At 47.4% G+C, this 27,267-nt stretch overlaps 1 protein-coding gene across 9 annotated transcripts in view; it reads left to right on the top strand.

The window, feature by feature from the left end:
• TLN2 (talin 2) overlaps positions 1-27,267 on the top strand; it is a 179,841-nt gene that overhangs the window by 78,487 nt on the left and 74,087 nt on the right. For all 9 annotated transcript variants that reach the window (XM_083475490.1, XM_083475495.1, XM_083475496.1 and 6 more), the window contains exons 6-12: positions 1,026-1,168; positions 3,376-3,503; positions 9,133-9,196; positions 11,494-11,598; positions 21,123-21,278; positions 24,520-24,621; positions 25,660-25,736. In XM_083475490.1, the coding sequence (XP_083331616.1) occupies positions 1,026-1,168; positions 3,376-3,503; positions 9,133-9,196; positions 11,494-11,598; positions 21,123-21,278; positions 24,520-24,621; positions 25,660-25,736 (775 nt within the window). The remainder of the gene's footprint in view (positions 1-1,025; positions 1,169-3,375; positions 3,504-9,132; positions 9,197-11,493; positions 11,599-21,122; positions 21,279-24,519; positions 24,622-25,659; positions 25,737-27,267) is intronic.

Genomic DNA, 27,267 nt, shown 5'->3' with positions numbered 1-27,267 from the left:
AGCCAAGCTGGTGCCAAACCTCATCAGCAAGGCCGAGAGGCAGTCCCGGACCTCAGTGGACACTACTAGACTTGTCCCCAGAGAGGTGCTGCTTATGCAGCGGTTTGGCTTTACCTCCAGAGGCACTGTCTTGAGACAGATGGATGCAGACAGTGAAGTTGGCTTCCTTTTGAAGAGTTATCCAGAATGTGTATCTACCATTTGGACTCTTTTAGAAGTTTACATAATTGTATATCCATCGTTATAAGGGACGTGGGTGGGGCTGTGGTCTAAACCTAGGGCTTGCTGATCGGAAGGTTGGCTGTTCGAATCCCTGCGACGGGGTAAGCTCCCGTTGCTCAGTCCCTGCTCCTGCCAACCTAGCAGTTCGAAAGCACGTCAAAGTGCAAGTAGATAAATAGAGGTACCACTGTGGTGGGAAGGTAAACGGCATTTCCATGCGCTGCTCTGGTTTGGTCAGAAGCGGCTTAGTCATGCTGGCCACATGATCCAGAAAAACTGTCTGCGGACAAACGCCGGCCAGTAAAGCAAGATGAGCGCCGCAACCCCAGAGTCGTCTGTAACTGGACTCAACTGTCAGGGGTCTTTCACCTGTCTTATATATCCATTGTTAGTATATACTTTGAATTATAAACAAGACATTTGCCATTTCATTTCATGTTCTTGAAAGCGGGTACCCTCTAGATGTTGCTGGACTAGAGCTCCAGACACGCTCTCCAATTGCTGGCCATGCTGGTTGGGACTGATGGGAGTTGGAGGCAAGCTGCACCTGGTGGGGAAAGGCTATGTTACTGAAATACTGACTTCTCTCTCTGTGTGTGTATGTGTTTTGGTTGGAAAGCCTAGCTCTTGCATTTGCAAGAAGAGGGAGAAAGAAAGGTGCCCACCAGATGTTTTGGACTACAACTCCCATCAGCCCCAGCTAGCACAGCTGATGGGAATTGTAGTCCAAAGGGGATCAGGTTGGCAGAGACTGGGTGATAGTAATGTGCATATTGTGAGTCTTTTGTTCTTTCTCCACTTAGTAAACTGGTTAGATCACAGTCGAACGTTTCGGGAGCAAGGAGTGGACGAGAACGAGACGCTGCTGCTGAGACGCAAATTCTTCTACTCGGACCAGAATGTGGACTCGAGAGACCCTGTTCAACTAAATCTGCTTTATGTTCAGGTATGCTAGAGCTGGAATCAAGAAATCCCTCTCCAAGCCCTACTCTCCTTGCCAGCTAGCCCAACTTCAGAACAGAAAGAAGCCTTTGAGCTACAGTTCAGACATACATGTTTATCACTTGTTCATAGCAACATCCAGGGGTGACTTACAAGTGTGAATACCAAGGGGCTGGATTTTCTAATAGGCCAGGAAAGGAATGTTCTTTGTTTCTGTAGAACAGGCCAAATGGAAGGTGTGCTGCACTATATCTTTCTCTCCTTTATGTAATCCATGAAGGGTTAAGTTCATGCTTCCATTTCAGAGCTTCCTAGGAGGCAAATCAGACAATTTTAAGATAAGTTGACTGTTGGCTGGTATAGATAAGTTCTTCAGCTAATAAGGTACTTTTATTTCCGCTAGCTGCAAAATAAGATAAGGGGGCCTTTTTGAATCATTTTAATGCTAAATGTTAGGGGGAAGTGTTAAACTAAAGGAATTTTCTAAATCCTGTCTATTTGTATTCTGAGGGTTTATCCCTGCCGTATTGGACCAACATTTTTGCCCTCTGTGTTTTGCACATAGGTGCTTTATGTTTATATTATGATGTCTGTTGGCTATAGACAATAAGACTTGACAACTGCATGGATGTGTGAACATGCTGTCCCAAATCAAGTACAGATAGCATTTCCTCATGCGCGCGCACACACACACACCCCGCATATCCTCTCACATTCCCTGAACTACAAAGCTATTGTCTTTGTTGTTGTTTCATCTTTATATTTTACAATGGTACCTCGGGTTACATACGCTTCAAGTTACAGACGCTTCAGATTACAGACTCCACCAACCCAGAAATATTACCTCGGGTTAAGAACTTTGCTTCAGGATGAGAACAGAAATCGTGTAGCAGCGGTGCAGCGGCAGCAGGAGGCTCCATTAGCTAAAGTGGTACCTCAGGTTAAGAACAGTTTCAGGTTAAGAACGGACCTCCAGAACGAATTAAGTTCAGTAAAGAGCTGTTCCACAGTGGAATTTGCTGCCAAGGAGTGTGGTGGAGTCTCCTTCTTTGGAGGTCTTTAAGCAGAGGCTTGACAACCATATGTCAGGAGTGCTCTGATGGTGTTTCCTGCTTGGCAGGGGGTTGGACTCGATGGCCCTTGTGGTCTCTTCCAACTCTATGATTCTATGATTCTTAACCTGAGGTACCACTGTATTAAGATGTTACAATGGGGTACACAAAGAGAAGAGTGAAAACTCACTGGGGAAAGCAAGTGTGTCAAGCTAGAGTCCCTATTTAATAGTACTGCATAGTGCTATTTCCCCACGCTTTGGAGCCCCTGGGAAGCTCAGCAAAACTGCTGCCCCTGGAACTGGGAGTGGAGAATGCAGCTGAATGGGACACAACTGTGGGCAGCCTGAGGAAGTGCCATCCACCTTGGGCCTGTCCATAAACAGCAAGTCTAGCGTGGGAGACTAGGGTGATGTCCGCTGTTTCCAGGAACTCTTCTCATTGTGAGATTTTTGTGAGATGAGAGTTTCTTTGGACCCTGGCTGAGAACCCAGAGGCTGAGTGGGAGTGTATGCCTGAAGATGATAGAGATGATAGATGATAGATAGATAGATAGATAGATAGATAGATAGATAGATAGATATAAAAGTTAGTATTCATGCAACACTTTTACATTTTTTGAAATATTTTATTTAAATTGTCTCTTGTAGCTTCAGTTTTTTGTACTCCACTTAGATATATTTTCAATATATTAAATGGTATAGAAATTAAATAATTAATCAAATAATAAAAAATATTCCAGATAACACCTAATGCTCTTCACCTCCATGTCAGTATTTACAAAGCTGTGTACAGCTCTGCTGTTTCCCCAGAAACAGCTAAACAACTAAAAAGTTGTTTTTTAAACTTGCTACGTGTCTTTCAGTGGTGCATTCAGATGTGAGCCATCAAGTGACATCATCAGATGATGCAATACCAAGCCATAGCGCTTTTGCACAGCCCCTGTTTATTTCAGTGGGGTTTATGTAGCAGAGCTTACCAGTAATCAAGAACCATTAGAAGGTGCCTTATTCCAGGACTGAGGCCAATATCTAGCTCCATCACATTTGCTATGACTGGCGGATCTTTGGCATCCAGGTGTCAGAGGCCAGGAGTCTCCATTCTCTTCAGGTGATGAAGCAGACACATGACATGGACTCTTTCTTCACTTGCTTTCCAGGCTCGTGATGATATTCTGAATGGTTCCCATCCGGTGTCGTTTGAGAAAGCGTGTGAATTTGGAGGTTTCCAAGCGCAGATCCAGTTTGGGCCTCATGTTGAGCACAAGCACAAACCTGGATTTTTAGAGTAAGTTGGTCCAACGATCTTTACACATTGGGTTAAACTGTTGTGTGCTGCCTCGATAGCTCTTCCAGCCCAGTGGTTTTCAGGCTGTGTTCTGAAAAGTTGGGGTAAGATCCCACAAAAACAGATCTGAGGTTTCTTGTTGAGAAAGCAGGTAATGGTGTTATAAAGCTCTCGATGAGAATTTCAGCAAAGGCCAGCAGTTGCCACTGCTCCTTCACAGTGTGCCCTCTCAGTCTAGACCTAGGCACCCAGTAAAGTGAGGTGGTAGAGACCTGTGGTAGTGGAGAGGACCATATCAGTTTAGACTGGAGGCAGGGGAACATCCTTTGGAAGACCTTCTTATGTACATCCAGGAACCCAAGATTGAGGAGCACTGATTTAGGTACCTGGTTCCCTCCAGCTGCTTTGGATTACAGCTCCCACCAGCCCCATCCAGCAAAAACCTAAGATGCTGTGCTTGACAGGAATATAGCCACGCTGCTAAGGATTATGGGAGTTGTAGTCCAACAACATCCGGAGGGCAGAAGATTGGTGAAGGCTGCTCTAAACAGAACACTAGCATGGCAAGGAGAGAGGGATAGACTAGAACCTTGATCCTTCATGTGCTAATTTCTCTTCTTGCTGGGAATTCCTTGCTTTAGTTTTACTGTTATTTCACCCGTCAAGCTTCTGTGCAGTTGTGTGCTGTTTCTGTAGAAAATATTTCAGTGGAATGACTGAAAATCTTCTTTCCCACCAAGGGGAACACTGTGGCTCTCAATCCAGCATCTGCAGCAAGAATAATATTCACAGCAATCTCTGCCAGTGGTGGTATTGTCTGTTGTTTCCTTTAAGAAATGACAGGCAGCACAGAGGGAAAAACCGAAGGGTCTGTTCTGATGAAGCAGGGAGCCTTCATGAGCCATGAGTGGAGATTTGTCCAGAACAACTTGCCTCTTCCTTTTCCCCCCATGCAACTATTCAAAGGCTAAAGCAGTGTTTTTGCATGATCTGTGGGTTGGGTTTTTTTTCCTGAAAAAGAAAAACCAAGGTACTGTACCAGCAAGTGCCCTTTCTTTCTGTAGCTGGCGAACGCTCCTTTGCACACCCAGAGTCTTCCCTAACATGCAAATATGAGTACTTCAGCAAACAATACGCAGGGTAGTGATATAATAACAAAATGCATGTGTGTGACCTTGCAGATTTGAGGCCTGCCTTAACTCATAGTGGAACTCCAGGTACCTAGCAGTGGTCGTGGGCTGTTGCTGCCCTGTGTCACCTTTTCGATTTTGATTGTTGCGCTTGAACAGCAGAATAATTCATATGGCTGCTACAGATGTTAAAACACTCTCTCAACACGGGAAGGAACAAAAGATGATGACATAGATTGCCTTTGTATTTAAATACATTTAAATAATGTAATTGCATAATAATTGAATTTTTGTATCTCTCTGAAGAGAAGTGGTTCCCTTCAGTGGCATAAGCATTCTGCTCAGAGTTCAAATTAAAAAGAGCTGATGGATGATTTCTTGGGGGCGGGGGTGTTCTCTCTGCCCTTTCCCCACTCTGTACAAATGATTTCCTTTTAATTGGATGGAGTCATTCTGAAGGCTGATGTTATACTTAACCATCATTTCCAAAGGAACAGAAGGCAGTTCATTGTGCTTTTCTGCTGAGCCATTTTACCTTAATGAAGGGGTCTCCCTGGGTTTTTCATACATCCCTTTCGGGTATGAACAGTAAGTAATGAAGCCTTGAGTTAAGGCAAAGCAACAAGGGACAGTGTCAAGAAGGGTCCCCTTCACAGCTTTCTTACCAGTCATTTATGGGCAGTGAACGTCTACAGCAAGGGCTGCTTCACACACACCCTTGGTTTGCCAACCAAGTGTACACACAACATAGACCAATTGCAGCTCCCTGATTATTGTATCTGGGAGATACATACATTTGCTTTCCAACATCCATTTGTTGCCCTCATAGAGCCTGAGAAGAGCCTGACAGGGGAATCTGAGCAAAGGCCCAACTAGTCCAGCATCCTGTTCTCATGGTGGCCAGCCAAAGGTCAAGCAGACCACAAGCTCATTTGTGATTTCCAGAGACTGGTATTCAGAGGTAGAACATAGCCGCCATGGCTAGTAGCCATTAAAAGCTTTGTCCTTCTTCATGAATTTGTCTAACCCCATTTTGAAGACATCCAAGATGGTGGCCATCACTGAATCTTTTGGGACTGAATTCCATAGTCTGGCTTTTGGCTGTTTAGAATTTCCCAGCATTCATCTTCGTTAGATGGCTGCATGAAATATAATGTTATGAGAGAGGAGGAAGAACCCCTCTCCATCCACCATCTCCAATGCCATGAGTTATTTTGTACACCTCTGTCTTGTCCCCTCTTTGGTAAACAAAGTCCCAAACATTGATACCTTTCAACATATTCACACTTTGTATATTGCCATGCTTTTGTGCAGCTGCCATTCACATGAATGGGGCTCGCAGATTAAACCACATTGGTGAATTTTACCCTGTGTTAATTGATAGAAAAGGGGCACTATTTAGGTTTTCCTCATACAGGTACATGAATTATGAAACCAGTGGTGACGGTTTCTACCTATTGGATGCATGCGCAATGACACACCCAGAGTTGTTGCTTGCTGGGAACTGCTGACCACTTCCCCCTGTGGTGAGCAGCGTAATTGCAGCCTCTTGGGGAAAAACCTTCTAGATCTGCCCTGACTCCACACACTCAGACTGGACTGGTAGACAGGAAGGAAGATAAAGCTCCTCCTTTTTTTCTCTGAGCTTGTTTGTGCAACAAGGTCTATCTGAGTTCTAGCTAGTCTGGCATTTCTGCTCTTCAGACCTGACTTTTGGCTTCTTCTCTGACTTTGCCTCCTGGTTGTCCTCAGATCCTGATTGCCATTTAGTCCTGGCTGCCTCTCTGATTCTCTCCAAACCACTTGCCAGCACCCAGCCCTGACATTGCTGAGTCATTTTAAAGTGCTATGGTTATTAAAATAACTTGGTCATAGGCATTACTGTAATAGACATCTTCTCCCATACAAACATACCTCTGCTTTTAAATTGGCATCACGGGTCCTCCTCTTCACCCCCTTGTTGCATGAAATCAGATGGGCCGGGTACAAGAGACAGGTCCTTTTAGTGGTGGCCCCAAAATTGCAGAGTGCCCTCCCTGTAGCAGTCTGCTTGGTTCCCTCTGTGAAATAGCCATCATAGAAATTCACTGTCTTTGAATGGTGGATTATAAATATTTGAAATAATAAATGAATAGTTACCGTATTTTTCGCTCTATAACACGCACCCGACCATAACACACACATAGTTTTTAGAGGAGGAAAATCCGTAGGCATGCCACCCATAGGCATTCCCTCCATAACACACACAGACATTTCCCCTTACTTTTTAGGAGGAAAAAAGTGAGTGTTATGGTGCAAAAAATACGGTAATTAAAGGCAAAAACTCTTAAGAAAGCTGCAGCATGGAGCCCATCATCTTCCACCCTTTCAGTAATTATTATTAAGCCTGCAAAGAGAATCTAGTTTTGCCTTGAGCACTGAAGTGTCTTGAACCAGCCTGCCATTGACTTGCCACCAAATTTCATCAGTACCAGAGTTCTGGCTGAATTTTGTTCTTCATCAATACTGCTATTCCAAGCCTGGAGTTGAAATCTATCATGTGATACATGAGGAGGTCCTCAGTGTTTCTAGTGCTTAAAACCTGTGATAGAAGACACGGTCTGACTTGGAATTCTAATAATAGAGGGGTGGAGAATGAATTATCCATGTTCTCAGAGACCCATTCATTATCACAGAGGTCCTGTGGCTAAGCTGTAGTTCAGATGGTGGAACTGAGGCCAAGGGCACATTCCACCAGGAAACAGTGTGTTCTCACTCATGCACGTCAGGTACACACACGGTCAAGGCAGGTTTCTGGATGCAGCACCACGGATAGCTCCAACTGAGCAACAAAGCCTGGAGGTTAACTGAAGCCTGTGGAGTCTCCTTCCTCCAGCCCATTTTCCCAAGCTCCACCCACTTGGTCTGAAGACTGGATCTTACATGACTGACCACAAGCCTGAAGATGAGCTCCTTTATATGACCTCTGCACTGATGGGCAGATATGGGAGGCATGTGACTCCAGTGAGTTGTGTTCAGAAGACAGCATGTCTCAGACTCTGCAGGCTCTGGGTTGCCAGCCTCAGCCTCCATGAAGTCCAAACCACTGGCCTCAGGCACTGTTGGGTATGAACCACCAGCATCAGAAGCCCTACCCAGTTCCATAACTGGTGATGGAGCAGCCCCAGACTTGGCCAACTCTGCCACATCTGATTCTTGAGTTCAAGGCAGGGCCATGACACCGTCCTGTCGCACAGCTCTGCTTCATTTTCATGGGACTTGTGTAGGCTTATAAGTGGAAGGAAGATGTACTTTGCATGTTTGACCTCAAGCACTGTCATGCTTTAGTGAAGACCTGCCACTGAAATTCAGCAGTTTAAGAATTCTGGTCAAATGTTGATGGAAATCCTAGCAATCATGCCGAAATACGTACATTCATCCACTGAATTTGCTGTGCTGCTTTGGTCTTAATTGTGAAGTTTCTAATGCAACAGCCCATAAACAGGAAAAGTACCTGAGAGAGCACCTTCCCCGTTGCCAGCTGACCTCCTTGTTATGATCAACAGGAGATGCCTTGCTTGGGAATCCATCCATAGCTGAAGCTAGGCACATAATAGCACAAGACAGGGCCTTCTTGGTAGTGACACCCCACTTATGGATGTCCTCCCAGCAGATATTCTATATGCCTCCACAGTGGATACATTTACATGCCAATTGAAAACATTTTGTTTATCCAGGCATTTGATTCATAATTCCTTTGGCGTGTGGTCCCTTTAGGTATCTACGCTGCTGCTCTACTGTATTTTAATGTAGTGTAACAGTTTTTCTTCAGACAGTTGTTTTAGTGATTTATTATGGGAAGGTGCCCTGTGCTCCATACTGGAGGAGGAGACTTTTAATGACTAAACAAGTGAATAAAATTGTTTTTAAAATGGTATGAAAACAATACTAAAAAATAAAAGTTCCATTGGGAAAAATGAAGTATGTTATATGGATCTCAAAATCACAATACTCGTTCAGGTTCTTTGACGTTTTCTAATTGCTGTCCTTCAGCTTCCCCCAGGAACCTCAAGGGGGAGGGGGCCACCTACGCAGTTAAATAATAATGATGATATTGAGGCCATGAGAGAACAGAATCTGCTGAAACTCCAGTGGGCAGGTGGGTTTTCAGTGCCTCATGGCACTGGAACAGAATGGATCTGAATCCTTCCTGTGGGCTCCTCGCACATGGCTGACTTGGTGGTGGCGACTTTGAGAGGTGCCAGGTGCCCACCGAGGAGCTGGGTGGGTGAGCTCCCTATTGGCTGCTTGCTCTCCTCCCCAACTCAGTTAGGTTTCTGAGGTGGATTCCCCTGAATGGCTGCCTTTGAAGGGGAGGGGAGGAGGAGCCAATCAGGAAAGAGGGAGGCTGCCAAGGAGTCTAGGAGCCATATTAACAAATGGTTGACGTCCACTTCGCTTGGAAAATGAGGCAGAGGCGGTTGTCTCTTCATTAAACTGTGGCTCTCTGTTTTTTCCAGCCTAAAAGAATTCCTTCCGAAAGAATACATCAAGCAAAGAGGAGCTGAAAAGAGGATATTTCAGGTGATTAAGAATGCTTTATATAGATATGTGGTATTTCTCTTTTGCTTTCATAACCCTGTGTGTTCTCTTTGGCAATAAACTAGCACCAACTCAAGTGTAAAAGAAGCAGACGGCTTTTCCCCCTTTGGCAAACTTGCTCTCCTAATTCAGATTTTGTGTGTGGTTGGAAGATTTCCTTGCTTTTTATAGTGTGTTCTTCAAGAAATGAGCATGTTTTAGCAGTTCTCAGTTGTAATGTGGAATGCACAAAGCAGAGCGTTTGAAGGGGGGAAGATGGTTATGTAAGGGCTTTTGTGGTCCTTTTGTCCACATAGCCCCCTCGGTCATTGCCCACTCGCTGAACCCTACCTGCTGCTTCTTGTCTTCTCTCCTAATGAGGTCTGTGGGCTCATTGAGGACGTTCAGGTGGTGGGGCTCAAAAGGCGCTCGTTCAAATAGTAAACTTCTGTAATAGGTGCTGGTGGGGCAGATCTGGCTAGCAAAGCCCTAATTTGCCAGTGTCAAAGGACATTTTAGTTCCAAAGGGGGCTTAGATCTTAGAACTTCTTTCGGTGAAGCTTCACTGGGAATGACCCTGGATGGAGAAACGGGAGTTAGAACTGTCCAAAAAGGAATGGCAGCAACCCAAGTGGCTTGACTACTATAGACCCTTTGGGAAAGCCCAGAGCCCATGGAGCTCTGGAGCTTAACTGCTGTAACATTACCCTAATAAAAGAGGTTTTCGGCAAATCTAGGCATACATTCCTGAGAGACCCAGAGCAGAAAGGGGGATAAGGTGCCAGAACTGTATAAATCAGCATTGACATATATATTGGGATCAGCCGTAGCTCTGCAGTAGAACGCCAGCTCTGCATGCAGAGGGTCCCAGGATCAGTCTTCATTGACATATCCAGATACAGCTGCCGGGGGGGACAACGGGGACCCAGGAGAGATGCTGCCAGTCAGTGTAGCCGATACTTGAGCTAGATGGACACAACAGTCCGACTCAGCGTAAGCCAGCTTCCTAATGTTCCTGTATCCTTTTTCTGCTTTTCATTCGGCACAGACATCATCCACCTTTGGTTAGTGGCATCCAGGAAGATGCCCAGTGTCAGTTTAATTTATTGCAGCCCGTTTTGGAAAGAGCCGACAGCAGAAAATGAGCGCGATCCTGCTAGCGTGAGAAAATGTCATTGCACATGCTAATATCTCAGCATTGGAATGTCACGGGAATCCCAGAGAGTAATGCAGGCTGACACACACACACACACACACACACACACACACACACGCTTTCACAGATTACGGCTGTGCTTTTGGAAAGAAAAGGGCAATTCAGTGGAAGCAGCTGGGCTCCCCCCCCCCAATTGTTTCATTTCTGTTAGAATAAAAACAGCAAATATTTTTGCCGGGTCTTTCTCTCTGACATTGGTAGAAGAAGGGAAGGGGTTTAAGGGTGGTATAGGAATTGTGGGCTGGCAGGCAGAAGATCTTCCAGAAATGTGGGTGGAGCAAAACCGACACTTGGAACAGAGAGACGCAAGTGTGGAGTCCGGTCAGGTGAGTTTAGATTGTGCAGAAGTAAAGGTGGAATGGGGATTGTGAGTTTGACTGAGGGCACACTGGGAATTGGGATAGGAAGAGATTCCCCCTCGAGGGGCAGGGAAGGTTTGGTCCAACCTTCAGTGGAGCTAAATTGTAGGAATGGCTGGTTTGCCATCGTGGTGGAAGCAGTAAGACTACATCTAATAAATTGGAAGGTGTTTCATAGTTTTTCTTGTCCCTCTTCTGGGCCAGCCCTGCCATAAGGCAGAATGAGGCAAGTGCCTCAGGCAGCTGGCTTCGAGTGTTGTGAAATTAAATTGACATTTGACTTACGGTGTTCGCATTTTTACTCCCAGGAGGAGGTGTTTTGTGGGGTTTTCTGCTTCAGGTGCCAAAATAGCAGCCAGCCTTCAGGATGATGGTAGGGAAATGTGCTCTTCTGCCTCTGGCTACAAAATGACTTGGGCTGGGCCATTCGGTTTGCTGTTGGAATCCGGGCAGGTGGAATTATTTTTTTCCATTTTGTATAAAACCCCAGCCAGCCCTGATCTCTTGAGGGACAGAGGAGGCTACAGATTGCGAATGAATAAATAAAAACGTCAAGAGGTTGGACATTCTCATGGATGATCTTTGTTTTGACTCCTTTCTGTTTCAAAACCTTTGGGCAGAGGCTAAGAGGCCATCATGGCTTAACAACAACAAAAAGTGCATGTGACTTATTTTTCCTCATAGTTTTTTTATGATAACAAAAATCAATTGGCGGCTCTTTGCAGGAACACAAAAACTGCGGTGAGATGACAGAAATCGAAGCTAAAGTGAAATACGTGAAGTTGGCTCGGTCTCTGAGGACGTACGGAGTGTCTTTTTTCCTTGTTAAGGTAGGAGGGGCTTGTTTTCAATTCAGTTTTCATTGCTTATAATGAATGGCTGACCCATAGAAGAAGCTGGTGCATGATTTTTCCCAAGTCAGAAGACTTATGGTTCCCTGTAAGATGTAAGAATTAATGAAGATTAATGAATTGGTAGGATTGTATCTGAAGCGGGGGAGAATGCGTGTGTGTGTGTGTGTATGTGTGTGTGTTTAAAAAATGAATTGTTTTTTGCAAAGAAGTTAAAATAAATCATGGCAGTGGTCCTTAAACATTGTGGTATTTTATTTTTTAATTAAATATTTTTGGGGTATGACCAGGTTCAGCTCAAAGCTCATGGGCTGCTTCTGAGCCACTCATATAATAATAATTTATTATTTGTACCCCGCCCATCTGGCTGGGTTTCCCCAGCCACTCTGGGCAGCTTCCATAGAAACCAAAAATACACTAAAATATCACAGATTAAAAACTTCCCTGAACAGGGCTGCCTTAAGATGTCTTCTGAATGTCCGGTAGTTATTTATCGCTTTGACATCTGATGGGAGGGCATTCCACAGGGCGGGCGCCACTACCGAGAAGGCCCTCTGCCTGGTTCCCTGTAGCTTTGCTTCTCGCAATGAGGGAACTGCCAGAAGGCCCTCAGCGTCCGGGCAGAACGATGGGGGTGGAGACGCTCCTTCAGGTATACTGGGCCGAGGCCGTTTAGGGCTTTAAAGGTCAACACCAGCACTTTGAATTGTGCTCGGAAACGTACTGGGAGCCAATGTAGGTCTTTCAAGACCGGTGTTATGTGGTCTCGGCGGCCGCCCCCAGTCACCAGTCTAGCTGCCGCATTCTGGATTAGTTGTAGTTTCCGAGTCACCTTCAAAGGTAGCCCCACGTAGAGTGCATTGCAGTAGTCCAAGCGGGAGATAACTAGAGCATGCACCACTCTGGCGAGACAATCCGCGGGCAGGTAGGGTCTCAGCCTGCGTACCAGGTGGAGTTGGTAGATAGCTGCCCTGGATACAGAATTGACCTGCGCCTCCATGGACAGCTGTGAGTTCAAAATGACTCCCAGGCTGCGCACCTCATCCTTCAGGGGCACAGTTACCCTATTCAGGACCAGGGAGTCCTCCACACCAGCCTGTCCCCCCAAAACAGTACTTCTGTCTTGTCAGGATTCAACTTCAATCTATTAGCCGCCATCCATCCTCCAACCGCCTCCAGGCACTCACACAGGACCTTCACCGCCTTCACTGGTTCTGATTTGAAAGAGAGGTAGAGCTGGGTATCATCTGCATATTGATGGACACCCAGTCCAAACCCCCTGATGATCTCTCCCAGCGGCTTCATATAGATGTTAAAAAGCATGGGGGAGAGGACAGAACCCTGAGGCACCCCACAAATGAGAGCCCAGGGGTCTGAACACTCATCCCCCCCACCACTTTCTGAACACGGCCCAGGAGGAAGGAGCGAAACCACTGTATAACAGTGCCCCCAGCTCCCAGTCCCTCTAGACGGTCCAGAAGGATGTTATGGTCGATTGTATCAAAGGCCGCTGAGAGATCCAGCAGAACTAGGAAACAGCTCTCACCTTTGTCCTTGGCTCGCCGGAGATCATCAACCAGCTAGACCAAGGCAGTTTCAGTCCCATGATGAGGCCTGAATCCCGATTGGAAGGGATCCAAATGGTCCGCATCCTCCAGGCGTGCCTGGAGTTGTTCAGCAACCACGCGCTCAATCACCTTGCCCAAGAATGTAAGATTTGAGACTGGGCGATAGTTGGCCATCGTGGCCGCATCTAAAGATGGTTTTTTAAGAAGCGGTTTAATAACCACCTCTTTCAGCGGATCTGGGAATGTTCCCTCACAGAGGGAAGCATTCACCACCCCGCAGAGCCCATCGCCCAGCCCTTCCCTGCTTGCTTTTATTAGCCAGGATGGGCAAGGATCAAGGAGACAGGTGGTTGGTTTCACGCATCCAAGCAGCCTGTCCACATCCTCGGGGGTAACGGATTGAAATTGATTCCATGCAACTTGACCAGACAGGGCTCTAGCACTCTCCCGCCCCAGCCCTGCTCCCACGGTGGTGTCTAGCTCCTTCCGAATATGAGTGATTTTATCTGCAAAAAACTTTGCAAAATTGTTGCAGGAGATCTTGGGGTCTTTACAAAGCCCCAGTGGTAAAGGTGGTTCCGTTCTCAACCAGATCTACCTTTAAGGCGTGATTTGAGGATGAAATTTGAGGGTGGGAGTGAGGATCCTGCATGCTGTCCTGAGCTCATTAGAGAAAGAATATGATTATTTTAAAAGTACTCAACATATAAATTAACTGACAGCCAGGGGTTCCTTTGGAGCTTCAACAGCAGCTGCTATTGCTTTTTAATTTTTATTTATTTAAACAAGAACATATACTTCAGTAACATACAAGAATAAAGAAATGAAGAAAAGCAATACAGCTGAATGAAAATTAAACAAACACACACATGCGTATGAATTTGGACCGTTTCATTCACATTCCCTGAAAAAACCTGCCCTATTATTGCTGGGGGTGATGGTAACATTTTTTAAAAAGATGCGTTTTATTTTCAAATATTAGGATATATTCTCCCTTAAAGCCGAAAAGTCACTAGGAATTTCAGATAGCAGCATATTTCACAGCAGGCATTTGAACATTGTTCACCATGTTCTTTCAAACCAGCCTGCCAAGGGAAGATTTATACACAAAGAGGAAAACGTCTCTTGCAGGATGCTCAGTATTGTGACTTAATTAAGTGATGCTTCTTTCAAATACTGAGAATTCTTAGAGGTTCTAAAGATAGGTGGCTTCAGGCCAGCAGCAGCCCAGGCAGTAGGAACACAACCATTTGGATAATTACTTGTCTGCAGTGACATGCTGGGCTGTGTTAAATTAAAAATGCCTATTAAATTCCTTAGACTTGTTTTAGTACTGACGAAAGCAATTTGTCATTCATTTGTTTCAGTAGCCATGCTGCGTGTTGTATAGCTGTGATAAATGTGTGAAGGAAGGCCATGGCAGTATCTGGGGCTTGAGTTACTGAAGCACAATCCAGCCCCTTGGGAGCGCAGGGATCTGCTGCTTCTGCACCCCTGATAGGTGGCCAACGACCTTTGCTTAAAAGACTCTAGCCAAGGAGAGCCTTCCTCCTTCCAAGACTGACTGTTCCACCGTCCAATACCACGGAAGGAGGGCTTCCAGCTGCCCCGCCCCCTTAGAACACAAGAAGAGCCTGCTGGATTGGGCCAAAGGACCAAAGAGTCCAGCCTCCGGGTCTCACAGGGGCCAGACAGATGATGATGATGATGATGATTTATTTATACCCTGCCCATCTGGCTGAGTTTCCCCAGCCACTCTGGGCGGCTTCCAATCAAGTGTTAAAAACAATACAGCATTAAATAATAAAAACTTCCCTAAAGAGGGCTGCCTTCAGATGTCTTTTAAAGACAAGATAGCTGCTTATTTCCTTCACATCTGAAGGGAGGGCGTTCCAGAGGGTGGGCACCACTACCGAGAAGGCCCTTTGCCTGGTTCCCTGTAACCTCACTTCTTGCAATGAGGGAACCGCCAGAAGGCCCTCAGCGCTGGATCTCAGTGTCCGGGCTGAACGATGGGGGTGGAGACGCTCCTTCAGGTATACAGGACCGAGGCCGTTTAGGGCTTTAAAGGTCAGCACCAACACTTTGCATTGTGCTCGGAAAGATACCGGGAGCCTATGCAGATCTCTCAGGACCAGTGTAATGTGGTCCCGGCAGTCACTCCCAGTCACCAGTCTAGCTGCCGCATTCTGGATTAATCAGTGAGACCTACAAGCAGGACCTCCAGCAGCTTCTTTTTTTTAATATATTTATTAGAATTTCCAATTATTACAAACAAAAAGAAAAAAGCAAACATAAAAAAACACATAAATTTCCCAACTTATTTTCTATAACATATTTCCCCGACCTCCTCATACCTCCCCTTCTTGTATATCCAGTTCAAATTATTTATACAGCAAATCCTTGTCTCAAAGCATTACAGCTTAAAAAGAAAAATGAAAAAGAAAACATCTTATTTTCTCTTAAATTATTGTAACTTTAAATAAAAAAAACCATTTTATCAAATTCCTTTTGCCATTACAGCTAGAAACAACTTGGTTTCAATCCAACATCATTCAGCATTCCTTAATTTTACAATATTTTTGTAAATAGTCCTTGAATTATTTCCAATCTTCTTCTGCCGACTCTTCTCCCTGGTCACGGATTCTGCCAGTCATTTCTGCCAGTCCCATACAGTCAATCAGCTTCATCTGCCATTCTGCCAAAGTGGGCAAATCTTGCATCTTCCAATACTTTGCAATAAGTATTCTTGCTGCTGTCGTTGCATACATAAAAAAAGTTCTATTCCAGCAGCTCCAGCAGCTTCCAGCAACTGGCATTCAGAAGAATGCTGTCTCTGACCATGGAGGCACAGCAGAGCCACCATGGCTAGTAGCCACTAGTAGCCCTCCCTGCTTCTAGGAACCTTGTAAGGAATTGGTGCAAGAGAGGGGCTGTGTGTAACACGATGGGAGGAGTTTCTTTCTAATTGGCACTGCCAACAGGGCTGTGACTCTTAGGGAAACTGAGGCAGACATTTGATCCAATTAACTTGATCCTTTGGATTTATGTATAAGCTAAACAAGCTATAGCTTCGGGTCCCACTCTCTTGGGGGCCCCCCAAAAAAATTAAAGGGAAAAAAAATACTGGATGTACATTTCCAACATATAATAATAATAATAATAATAATAATAAATTTTATTTATATCCCGCCCTCCCCAGCCGAAGCCGGGCTCAGGGCGGCTAACAACACTAAAATAGTGCAACATTATAAAACATCATAAGAATTAATTAAAATCAAAATTGATGGCAACCATAAACTAAAGTATTGTAAAGATTGCCAAAGGAGGGAGTCAGGCTGTGCCCTGGCCAAAGGCCTGGTGGAACAGCTCTGTCTTGCATGCCCTGCGGAAAGATGTCAAGTCCTGCAGGGCCCTTGTCTCTTGTGACAGAGCGTTCCACCAGGTTGGAGCCGCAGCCGAAAAAGCCCTGGCTCTCGTTGAGGCCAGTCTAACCTCTCTGTGGCCTGGGACCTTCAAGATGTTTTTATTTGAGGACCGTAAGTTCCTCTGTGGGGCATACCAGGAGAGGCGGTCCCGTAGATACGAGGGTCCTAGGCCGTGTAGGGCTTTGAAGGTTAAAATCAGCACCTTAAACCTGATCCTGTACTCCACCGGGAGCCAGTGCAGCTGGTATAGCACCGGATGAATGTGATCCCGCAGTGAAGACCCCGTAAGGAGTCTCGCTGCAGCATTCTGCACCCGCTGGAGTTTCTGGGTCAGTCTCAAGGGCAGCCCCACGTAGAGCGAGTTACAATAATCCAGTCTGGAGGTGACCGTCGCGTGGATCACAGTGGCTAGGTCAGGGCGAGAGAGGTAAGGAGCCAACTGCTTAGCTTGGCGGAGATGAAAAAATGCCGCCTTTGTTATAGCTGCAATCTGCGCCTCCATGGAGAGGGAGGTATCGAAGATTACACCCAAACTCTTAACGGACGGTGCTGGCACTAATTGCACCCCCGCAAGAGATGGGAGTTGCCCCCTCAATCCCATATCGTCCCGTCCCAGCCAGAGGACCTCTGTCTTCGAAGGATTTAACTTCAACCGGCTCCCACGTAACCATCCAGCCACAGCTTCCAAGCATCTGATCAGTGAGTCTGGGGCCGAGTCAGGATGGCCATCCATCAACAGATAGAGTTGGGTGTCATCAGCATACTGATGGCAGCCCAGCCCAAAACTCCGGACAAGCTGGGCGAGGGGGCGCATAAAGATGTTAAAAAGCATCGGGGAGAGAATCGCACCCTGAGGCACTCCACACACCAAGGAGTGGCGGGATGACAGTTCCCCCCCAAGCGCCACCCTCTGTCCCCGACCAGAGAGAAACGAGCGCAGCCATTGAAGGACTGTGCCCTGGATCCCCACGTCGGCGAGGCGGTGGTCCAGAAGTTCGTGATCAACCATGTCGAAAGCTGCTGACAGATCTAGAAGAATCAGCAGCCCCGACCCGCCTCGATCCAGCTGTCTACGAAGATCATCTGTTAGGGCGACCAGAGCCGTCTCGGTCCCATGACCAGCGCGGAAGCCGGACTGGAATGGATCCAGAGCCGATGTTTCATCCAGAAACCTACCAAGCTGTTCAGCAACCGCTCTCTCAATCACCTTACCCAGGAATGGAAGATTCGAAACTGGGCGGTAATTGGATAGATCTAAGGGATCTAATGATGTTTTCTTTAAGAGCGGACGCACCACTGCCTCCTTCAGTTCCCCTGGGAATGTCCCGGTGCCAAGGGACAAATTGATGATATCCCCCAGGGGGGCCCGCACCTCGTCTGGACATGCTCTAATCAGCCAAGACGGGCACGGGTCGAGAGGACAAGTGGTGGGCTTTCCAGCTCGGAGGAGTCTGTCCACATCGGCTGGGGATATCCGGTCAAAGTGGTCCAATACTGGACCCGAGGACAGTCGAGGGGCCTCCAGTTCCTTTATTGTATCCAAATTGGCAGGGAGGTCATGGCGGAGCGACAGGACCTTCTCCGCAAAAAAGCTCGCAAATGCCTCACAGCTGTGTGTCGAATTGTTATTTAAATTTGGCTGTCCTTCGAGGGACGTTAAAGACCGAATTATACTAAATAATTGTGCCGGGCGAGAGCTAGCGGATGCAATGGAGGCCGAGAAGTAGGACTTCTTAGCGGCCTTCACTGCCATCTCGTAGGTTTTCATAAAAACCCTATAAGATGTTCTTGAGGCTCCGTCACGGGCACCCCGCCATACTCGCTCTAGCCGTCTGAGGTCCCGCTTCATTTTCCGGAGCTCCTCAGTAAACCAGGGAGCCCGGTTTCTGCGGGGTCGCAGAGGGCGCTTAGGTGCGATCTCATTGATGGCTGCCAGGAGCTGGGTATTCCAGCCCTCAACAAGCTCAGTCAATGAGTCGCCAGGGGGAGAAAGGTCCCGCAAGGCTTGACGGAATCTATCAGGGTCCATCAGCCTCCGCGGGCGAGCCCAAATCGGCTCACCACCTAAGCAGGGTGGGGGTGGAACGTCAATCCTGGCTTTCAGAGCGTAGTGATCAGACCATGGCACCTTCATCGAAGGAAACATGATCACATCTATACCGACGCCAAAGATCAGATCCAGCGTGTGGCCTGCTTGATGTGTGGCGCCCGAAACAAACTGGGAGAGCCCTAGTGTCGCCATGGAAGACACCAGGTCCAGAGCCTGTGAGGAGGGACTGGCATCGGCATGGATGTTGAAGTCCCCCAATACCAATAGGTTAGGGAACTCCAAGGCCCAGCCGGCCACCGCCTCCAGCAGGCCTGACAGGGTGGCTGCTGGTGCGCTAGGTGGCCGGTACACCAGCCAGACAGCCAAGCTCACCTCGGAGCCCCACACTAGGCCAACACATTCAATGCCGGGGATCGATGGCGGTGGTAGAGCCCTGAAAGAACAATCTTCCCGGATTAATAGTGCCACCCCTCCCCCCCGGCCCACAGTCCGTGACTGGTGGAGGACGGAAAAACCCGGGGGCGCCATCTCTCGTAAGGTAACAGTATCCCCTTCGCGCACCCAGGTCTCCGTCACACAAGCCAGGTCGACCCCCTGCGAGATGATGAAATCTCGCAGGGTGGCGGTTTTGTTGCCTATAGACCTGGCATTGCACAACACCAGTGACGGAGGTGAGTAATCCTTGCTCACCCTACCCTCGTCTCTCGGGATGGGGCGCAGATTGGAAGGGGTACGAGCATATCCGTATCTCGATCCCCTTCGCCTATGACATCTGCCCCCACCGCCATACCTCCCTCGCCCCTCCACAGTAGGAATCCCAGGCCTCATACTCGCCTCCATTTACAAAATATAAAAGCAAACAAAGAAACAATTACCCCAAAACAAAACCAATCCCCACCCCACTCAACAACCATCCCAACCCAAAATAAAACAAAACAAAATAAAAATACATGGATAAAAAACCACCGTTTCTGGTGATACAACAAAGTAATAAGTAAAAACACTTTTAAAACACTTTAAAAAATATAAAACGTTTAAACATTTGCTGCCGCAGCAGCAGTGTCCTTAGAGTTATGGCGGTGGTGAGTATGGGGCCCGCCCCCAGGCCCAAGGTGGAGAATGGGCTTGCAGGGGGAGCGGTCCTCCCCAAGACTCACCGGCAAAGCGGCAGCAGCGATGTCCCGAGGCCTCCTTGGAGCCTTGTGTGCTGAGGTGGAGTATGGGGCCCACCCCCAGGCCCAAGGTGGAGAATGGGCTTGCAGGGGGAGCGGTCCTCCCCAAGACTCATCGGCAAAGCGGCAACAGCAATATAAGATAAAAAACAAATAAAATAAAACCTACATACAGTAACAGTGTTTTGTGTTGTGTAGGCTCCTATGATGTAAGTCATGGGCCCTGCCTGCTCGCCTGCTCCCTAAAATATCCCTGGTTTGCTCCTTTCTGTATATAGGGTGCCTACATTCTGCATGGACTGGTTGCGTGGCCACATGGGCAAATGGCTTTAGATACCTATTAGGTCCATCAGTTACCATATAGCATATATTCAACACAAAAAACAGTGACAATTTGTTGTTGACAAAGGACAGCTGGACATATAAAGGGCCCCATTACCTTCAGGAGCTGAGGGCCTCATCAAACCTTAATCCTGCTAGGCTCATTTGTGGCTTGAACATCTAGGACCAAGTTGAAACTGACTAGACTTCCTTGTTGTTTTTGCTACTGCCAGGAGATGTAGTGATGCAACATTTGGAATATTGAATGTTGTTCTTTGTTTGCCGCTACATTTCCTGTATGTAGCATGTTTATTGCCATTTTAATATTTTAATGTTTCAATATTTTAATGTTGTATTTTAATTTTGTTTTTAAGTTGTAATCATTCAACTTGTTTTTATTATTGCTTGTAAGCCACTCTGAGCCCGGCCTTGGCTTGGGAGGGCGGGGTATAAATAAAAATTATGATGATGATGATGATGATGATGAAATTATTCCTGCAGTTGTTGATTTTTATGATTTCTTCAACATCGTAAGCCACTGTGAGCATAATTCTTTGCAGAGAGGCAGCATGCGGTGACGATGGTGAACAGCTTAAGCTGTTGGTTAGTTCTTTCGAGTGTTTGATGGTTTGTTTATTTTTAATTTATTTCACAGAAATTATATGCTGTTGATTCAAATGAAAGACCCCTAGGTGGTTTGCAAAAGACAATGTAGAACATTAAAAAAACCAAACACAAATGAAAGCAGACATTAAAACCAAGTTATATTTATGAAATAGAGAATGGAATTTGTAATTTTAAAACAGGGATACTTACTAACAGGGCATGCGAAACTGCAGGCTTAGATTGGTATGTTTATTTTGCCTACCCAAAGCTCAGCCCACAGGTTCCTCTCCCCCCCCCCCCCATTCTGAATGGAGACTTGCGTCAGCTGCTCAGTTCTCCATCCATTCTTCCTTCACAGGAGAAAATGAAGGGGAAGAACAAGCTGGTCCCTCGTCTGCTGGGCATCACGAAGGAGTCAGTGATGCGTGTGGATGAAAAGACCAAGGAGGTCCTCCAGGAGTGGCCGCTGACCACTGTCAAGCGCTGGGCGGCCTCGCCAAAAAGCTTCACTCTGGTAATCGCTTTGTGAGGGGGAAGTGAGATGGGTGGGAGGAGTAGCCTCGTCGTGATGACTCAGTTTCCACCCTGATGGTCAGTCTCCTCTCAACAGAGGCCTTGAGGCCTCCAGGAAGGATGTGGAACCTGTGGTCATCCAGGTGTTGTTGGACTCCAACTCCAACGAATTTAGATTACAGTGGTACCTTGGGTTAAGAACTTAATTCGTTCCGGAGGTCTGTTCTTAACCTGCAACTGTTCTTAATCTGAAGCACCACTTTAGCTAATGGGGCTTCCCGCTGCCGCTGCACAATTTCTGTTCTCATCCTGAAGCAAAGTTCTTAATCTGAGGTACTATTTCTGGGTTAGCGGAGTCTGTAACCTGAAGCGTCTGTAACCTGAAGCGTCTGTAACCCGAGGTACCACTATACTTTAACATGTTATATGTGGGGCTGCCTCCGAAGATGGTTCAGAAACTTCAACTGGTGCAGAATTCAGTGGCCACTGCTGTCACTGAAGCAACAAGGCCAATAATGTCTCAGTTTTTCAAACCCATTTGGCTAGTGATAGCCAGCTTAGACCAATGTCAAGAACACCCACAGACAACTCCTTCTAAAAAGTCCTGTTACATCATTCAGATGCCAATTCCTGCCTTCATCTCTCCCTCCCTTGCAGTGTCACCTGAAGCAGGTCACTCCCAGGGGTCTACTCCCGGGAGTCTTCGGCACAAGGGTCTTCCCTGTCATCAGCTACCTGGTCCTTTTAACTGGAGACACTTCCAGGGATTGGACCTGGGACCTTCTGCATGCAAAGCAGGTGTTCTTCAGCCCAACAAGCTGTGGCCCCTTCCCACACCCCACTAGATGGGAATCTGATGTGCTTGGTATTGAGCCCCCAATAGAAAAATAAAATTACAACCTGGTCTGATTACACCAAGTTCATGAAAACAGAGTTGGCAGTTACTCTGGAGGACCTTGTTTTGCCTCCGCTGCCCATCTTCAGGCCTTTACACTCTGCTTCTGTTTATCATCAGTAGAATGGTACTAATAGAGAAGTGGGACGTGGGTGGCTCTGGGGTCTAAACCACTGAGCCTCTTGGGCTTGCTAATCAGAAGGTCAGTACAGTGGTACCCCGCAAGACGAATGCCTCGCAAGACGGAAAACCCGCAAGACGAAAGGGTTTTCTGTTTTGGAGGCGCTTCGCAAGACGAATTTCCCTATGGGCTTGCTTCGCAAGACAAAAGCCCATAGGGAAATCTCCGGGGACCTGTTTTAAATTGCTGGCGGTCGGAAACAAAGACTTTCGCCCACAGCCGGCCTTCAGAAGAGGTCCTGGACCTCTTCTGAAGGCCGGCGGGGGGCAAAAGTCTTTGCTCTCCCCCGCCTGCCTTCCCGGGACAGCGGAGACCTCTCCGCTGCCCCGGCGATCTTAAAATGCTGGCGGGCGGGAGCGAAGCGTTCACTGCCGACCCCCAGCATTTTAAAATCTCCCCGGGACAGCAGAGAAGTCTCCGCTGCCCTGGGCGATCTTAAAATGCTGGCGGGCGGGAGCGAAGCGTTCGCTCCCGCCCGCCAGCGTTTTAAAATCTCCCCGGGACAGCAGAGAAGCAGCCCCCTGCGACCCTCTCCCGGCTGGAGAGGTGACGTGCGCCTATGGCAGGAGCCTCCATAGGCGCGCGTCACCTCTCCAGCTGGGAGAGGGCGCGCGGGGCTAAAGCAGCCCCCTGCGACCCTCTCCTGGCTGGAGAGGCGACGTGTCTTGGACTTTGTTGGTCTGACGTGACTCCCGCTAATTGATTTGCGATCCTCAATTAGCGATTTATGGCCGCCCGGCACACTTCCGCTCCGCAGCTCTCAGTCACGCCTCAGCAGAGTTTAACACAGCGGTGAAAAACTGTCACGTAGCTTGGCTTAGCTTCCAGACAAACACACAGAGTACAGGTTTGTCTATTTACAGTTGTTTATTCCAACAAATCTCCGGAAAAACCAGGACTGCTTGCAGCCATTACAAAGCTGCTCCTTTCCCCTCACAACACAGAGTGAGAATAGCGAACTCCTCCCAAACTCCTCCCAGCTTCGAAAACTGACGTCAGAATGGTGTGGCATCATGGGAACAACTTAACCTGTTAAGTTCCAAACTCAACAACGTGCGCCTATGGCAGGAGCCCGCCAGCATTTTAAAATCTCCCCGGGACAGCAGAGACTTCTCTGCTGTCCCGGGGAGATTTTAAAATGCTGGTGGTCGGGAGCGAAGCGTTCGCTGCCGACCCCCAGCATTTTAAAATCTCCCCCTGTCCCGGGGAGATTTTAAAATGCTGGGGGTTGGCAGCGAACGCTTCGCTCCCGACCACCAGCATTTTAAAACGCTGTTCCGAAGTGGGGCGGGGGGGCGGGAACACCTGCCCCAGCCGCCCCACTTCGGAACGCTGTTCCGAAGCGGGGTGGGGGGGGCGGGAACACCTGCCCCAGCCGCCCCACTTCGGAACGCTGTTCCGAAGCGGGGCGGGGGGGGGCGGGAACACCTGCCCCAGCCGCCCCACTTCGGAACGCTGTTCCGAAGCGGGGCGGGGGGCGGGAACACCTTCTGAAGGCGGGCGGGGGGCGAAAGTCTTTGTCCCCCCTGCCTGCCTTCCCAGGGGCTTTTAAATCGCCCCGGACAGCGGAGAAGTCCTCCGCTGTCCGGGGCGATTTTAAAATGCCGCCCACCAGCATTTTAAGATCGCCCGGACAGCGGAGAAGTCCTCCGCTGTCCCGGGTTTTTTAAAATGCTGGGGGTGGGAAGAAAAGCCCTTGCCCCCCCCCCAGGCCTTCAGAAGAGGTCCGGGGACAGACTGTCCCCGGACCTGGTCTGAAGGCGGTTTCCCTAGGAACGCATTAATTGATTTTCAATGCATTCCTATGGGAAACCGTGCATCGCAAGACGAAAAACTCGCAAGACGAAGAGACTTGCGGAACGAATTAATTTCGTCTTGCGAGGCACCACTGTAGTTCGAATCTGTACAATGGTGGTGAGCTCCCATTGCTCTGTCCCAGCTTCTGCCAACCTAGCGGTTCGAAAACATGCCAAGCATGCGAGTAGATAAGTGACCCAGAAAGCTGTCTGTGGACGAATGCCAGCTCCCTCAGTCTGAAGTGAGATGAGCACCGCACCCCATAGTCGCCTTTGACTGGACTTGACTGTCCAGGGGTCATTTACCTTTACCATTTTACCTTACTAATGGCAAATTACTTTAGAAATAATAAATGTCTCATTTCCTTAGGATTTTGGGGAGTATCAAGAAAGTTACTACTCGGTGCAAACCACTGAAGGGGAGCAGATCTCTCAACTAATTGCAGGTTACATTGACATCATCCTCAAGAAGGTAAATGCTCTGATGACTTTCGGGAAAGAAACTGTCATGCGGTTTTGTTGAAAGATTTCTGGGTGTGAAGTTGGGTCAGTGGTATCAGCTGGGTTTTATGTATTTATTTACACTAATGCATGGGAAGGCAAACTCTCAGTACTTTGCTGAGTGGGAGAGAAGCTGCCAGCATTGCCTGGGGATGGAAAGTTAGGGCCTGATATAGCTAAAAGATCATTTCCCCCCCCCCTCCTAACACTCCCATAGGTTCCAGTAAGTGATGGAGCTTTCAGGGCCTGACCAGTGGACAGAGATCTGGGGCTCCACACAGCTCAGGGGTTCCCCAAACACCCCAGAAACACCATGGCTGAGGCGCTGTTATTTTTCTTGAAATGCTGGCTGTGCTGGCATGCAGAGAGCTTTGCACTTCAATAATAATAATAATAATAATAATAATAATAATAATAATAATAATAATTCTAGCCTTGCATTTACTCTCCATAGTAAAGAGCTCTGTGTGTTCTGTGTGTCAATCCAGCGCCACTTCCTAAGATGTCCTGGAAGTTGGTATGCACTGCTGGAGTAGGGACGGGGCGTTTATTCCACAGCATTTAAAGAAAAATTAAAACCTCCTCAGCTCCCACATACAACAAAATAAGGTAAACAGCACAAGCCCTCCTCGGCCTTTTGGCTAAGATCAAGTGTAGTGTGTAGTGTAGCTCACCCCCCCCCCGCGCCTTTTTCCAGGGAGGGAGCAGGATAGAGTTGGCCAGAGGGGCAGGTGAGATGGACATACCTGGTCTGAAGACGCCATCAAACTTGGCAGCGCTCAGACAAAGCGTCTATGTTCTAGTCAGGCGCTCCACCTCTTCCTGGCTCTCTGGCATAGCCTAAGAGAGTCTGTGGGCAAAGTGACTCTCAGAGTCACATAGTGTGGAGTCTGCAGCCAGGGGTGGATCCCAGTGTTTCAGGACAAGCAACTCTTAGCTTGGGAAATGGGCTGCATTTACAAAGAGGAGGTGATGGCTGAAGTTCTCTCTGGTGTTTCCTGTTCTGCAGAAGCAAAGTAAGGACCGCTTTGGACTGGAAGGGGATGAGGAATCCACAATGTTGGAAGAATCTGTATCGCCTAAAAAGTATGTTGTTCTGTATAACATAATTGCAAATGAAAATCTTTAATCTTGCTGTGTTGAATTACATAACCTCTATCCTGTAACTGCCCCAGGCTGTGTAAATGTGTCAGCCAACAAGGAGCAGCCAGTGGTTGTGGAGCTTTTCCCCAGTTAACGCAAAACCAAGCAAAAACCCTTTAGTGAGATGGTTCCATGGAAATTTGGAATTCCTTGGAAATTTAACAAGACTTCTTAGAGACCTTAGAAGGTCATTAGTAGCAGGCAGGCAAAGCACCCTCAAAAGAGGCAGGCGGATGAAATATTTGGGGTACCACTTTTTATTTGCTTAGTTTAAAAATGAAAACAAAAAGTGGGATGCTGTCAATCTTCCCTTCATTGTGTAGCTGAGCTCAAAAAGTACAACACAAGGAATGCACTTTTGTTTATAAAAGCATTTGCATACCTTCATTTAAAAATCAGCATGGTTAATAATAATAATAATAATAATAATAATAATAATAATAATAATAATAATTTATTATTTCTACCCCACCCATCTGATTGGGTTTCCCCAGCCACTCTGGGCGGCTTTTCAACAGAACATTAAAAACAGAATAAAACTTCAAACATTAAAAACTTCCCTAAACAGGGCTGCCTTCAGATGTCTTCTAAAAGTCGGATAGTTGTTTATTTCCTTGACATCTGACAGGAGGGCGTTCCACAGGGAGGGCACCACTACTGTGAAGGCCCTCTGCCTGGTTCCCGGTAACCTCACTTCTCGCAGTGAAGGAACCACCAGAAGTCCCTCGGAGCTGGACCTCAGTGTCCAGGCTGGACAATGTTTACAACAATTTTGCATAAACCATACGATGAAAACCATATGAACAAGTTAAAATCAGAAATCAGCTAAGTGTTGTGGAAAGACATTTTCCAAATTGTCTGCACAGGCCTGGCAGAACAGAAGAATTTTCAGCAGGCATTTAAAAGTTGGCACAGATGGCACCTGCTGAATCTCTCTTGGCAGGGCATTCCACAAGGCTTGGCCCATGACACTGAAGGCTCAGTTTCTTGTTGTTGTCAGATGAGCCTTGCTGGTGACATTCCTGCAGATGATATTAGTGATCTGGCTGAGATAAAGGTTTGGGTACCCTGGTACCCTAGACCTAAGTTGTTCAGGGCTTTGTAAATTAATGCAGGGACCTTGGTAGTAGATGGGCAGCCAGTGCAAGTGATTAAACAATGGGGTCACAGGCTCTCCACCAGTTGCCCCCATCAGCAGTTTGGCCGCTGCTTCTGCACCAGCTGGAGCTTCCAAAGAAGCCCAGATCTTCATCATTGACTGGGGTGGGAAACCTCAGGCCCCTGGGGTCAATGTGGCCCTCCAGGCATCTTGGTTGAGACCCTCAGTCTTCTCCCTAGGCCCTGCCCCTCCCTGGCCCTGCTGTCCATCCTTCTCAAGTGCTTTTGCTGGGCTGGAATGGAGATACCTCTTGCTTGCTTGGAAGGAGGTGCGTATGTGTAGTACTTCTGGATTTTGATTGCTGGAATGCAGTGT

Source organism: Podarcis liolepis, assembly GCF_965112155.1.
Source record: "Podarcis liolepis genome assembly, chromosome: 14".
In the NCBI taxonomy this organism is placed as follows: domain Eukaryota; kingdom Metazoa; phylum Chordata; class Lepidosauria; order Squamata; family Lacertidae; genus Podarcis; species Podarcis liolepis.
This window is presented reverse-complemented; position numbering and strand designations above follow the sequence as displayed.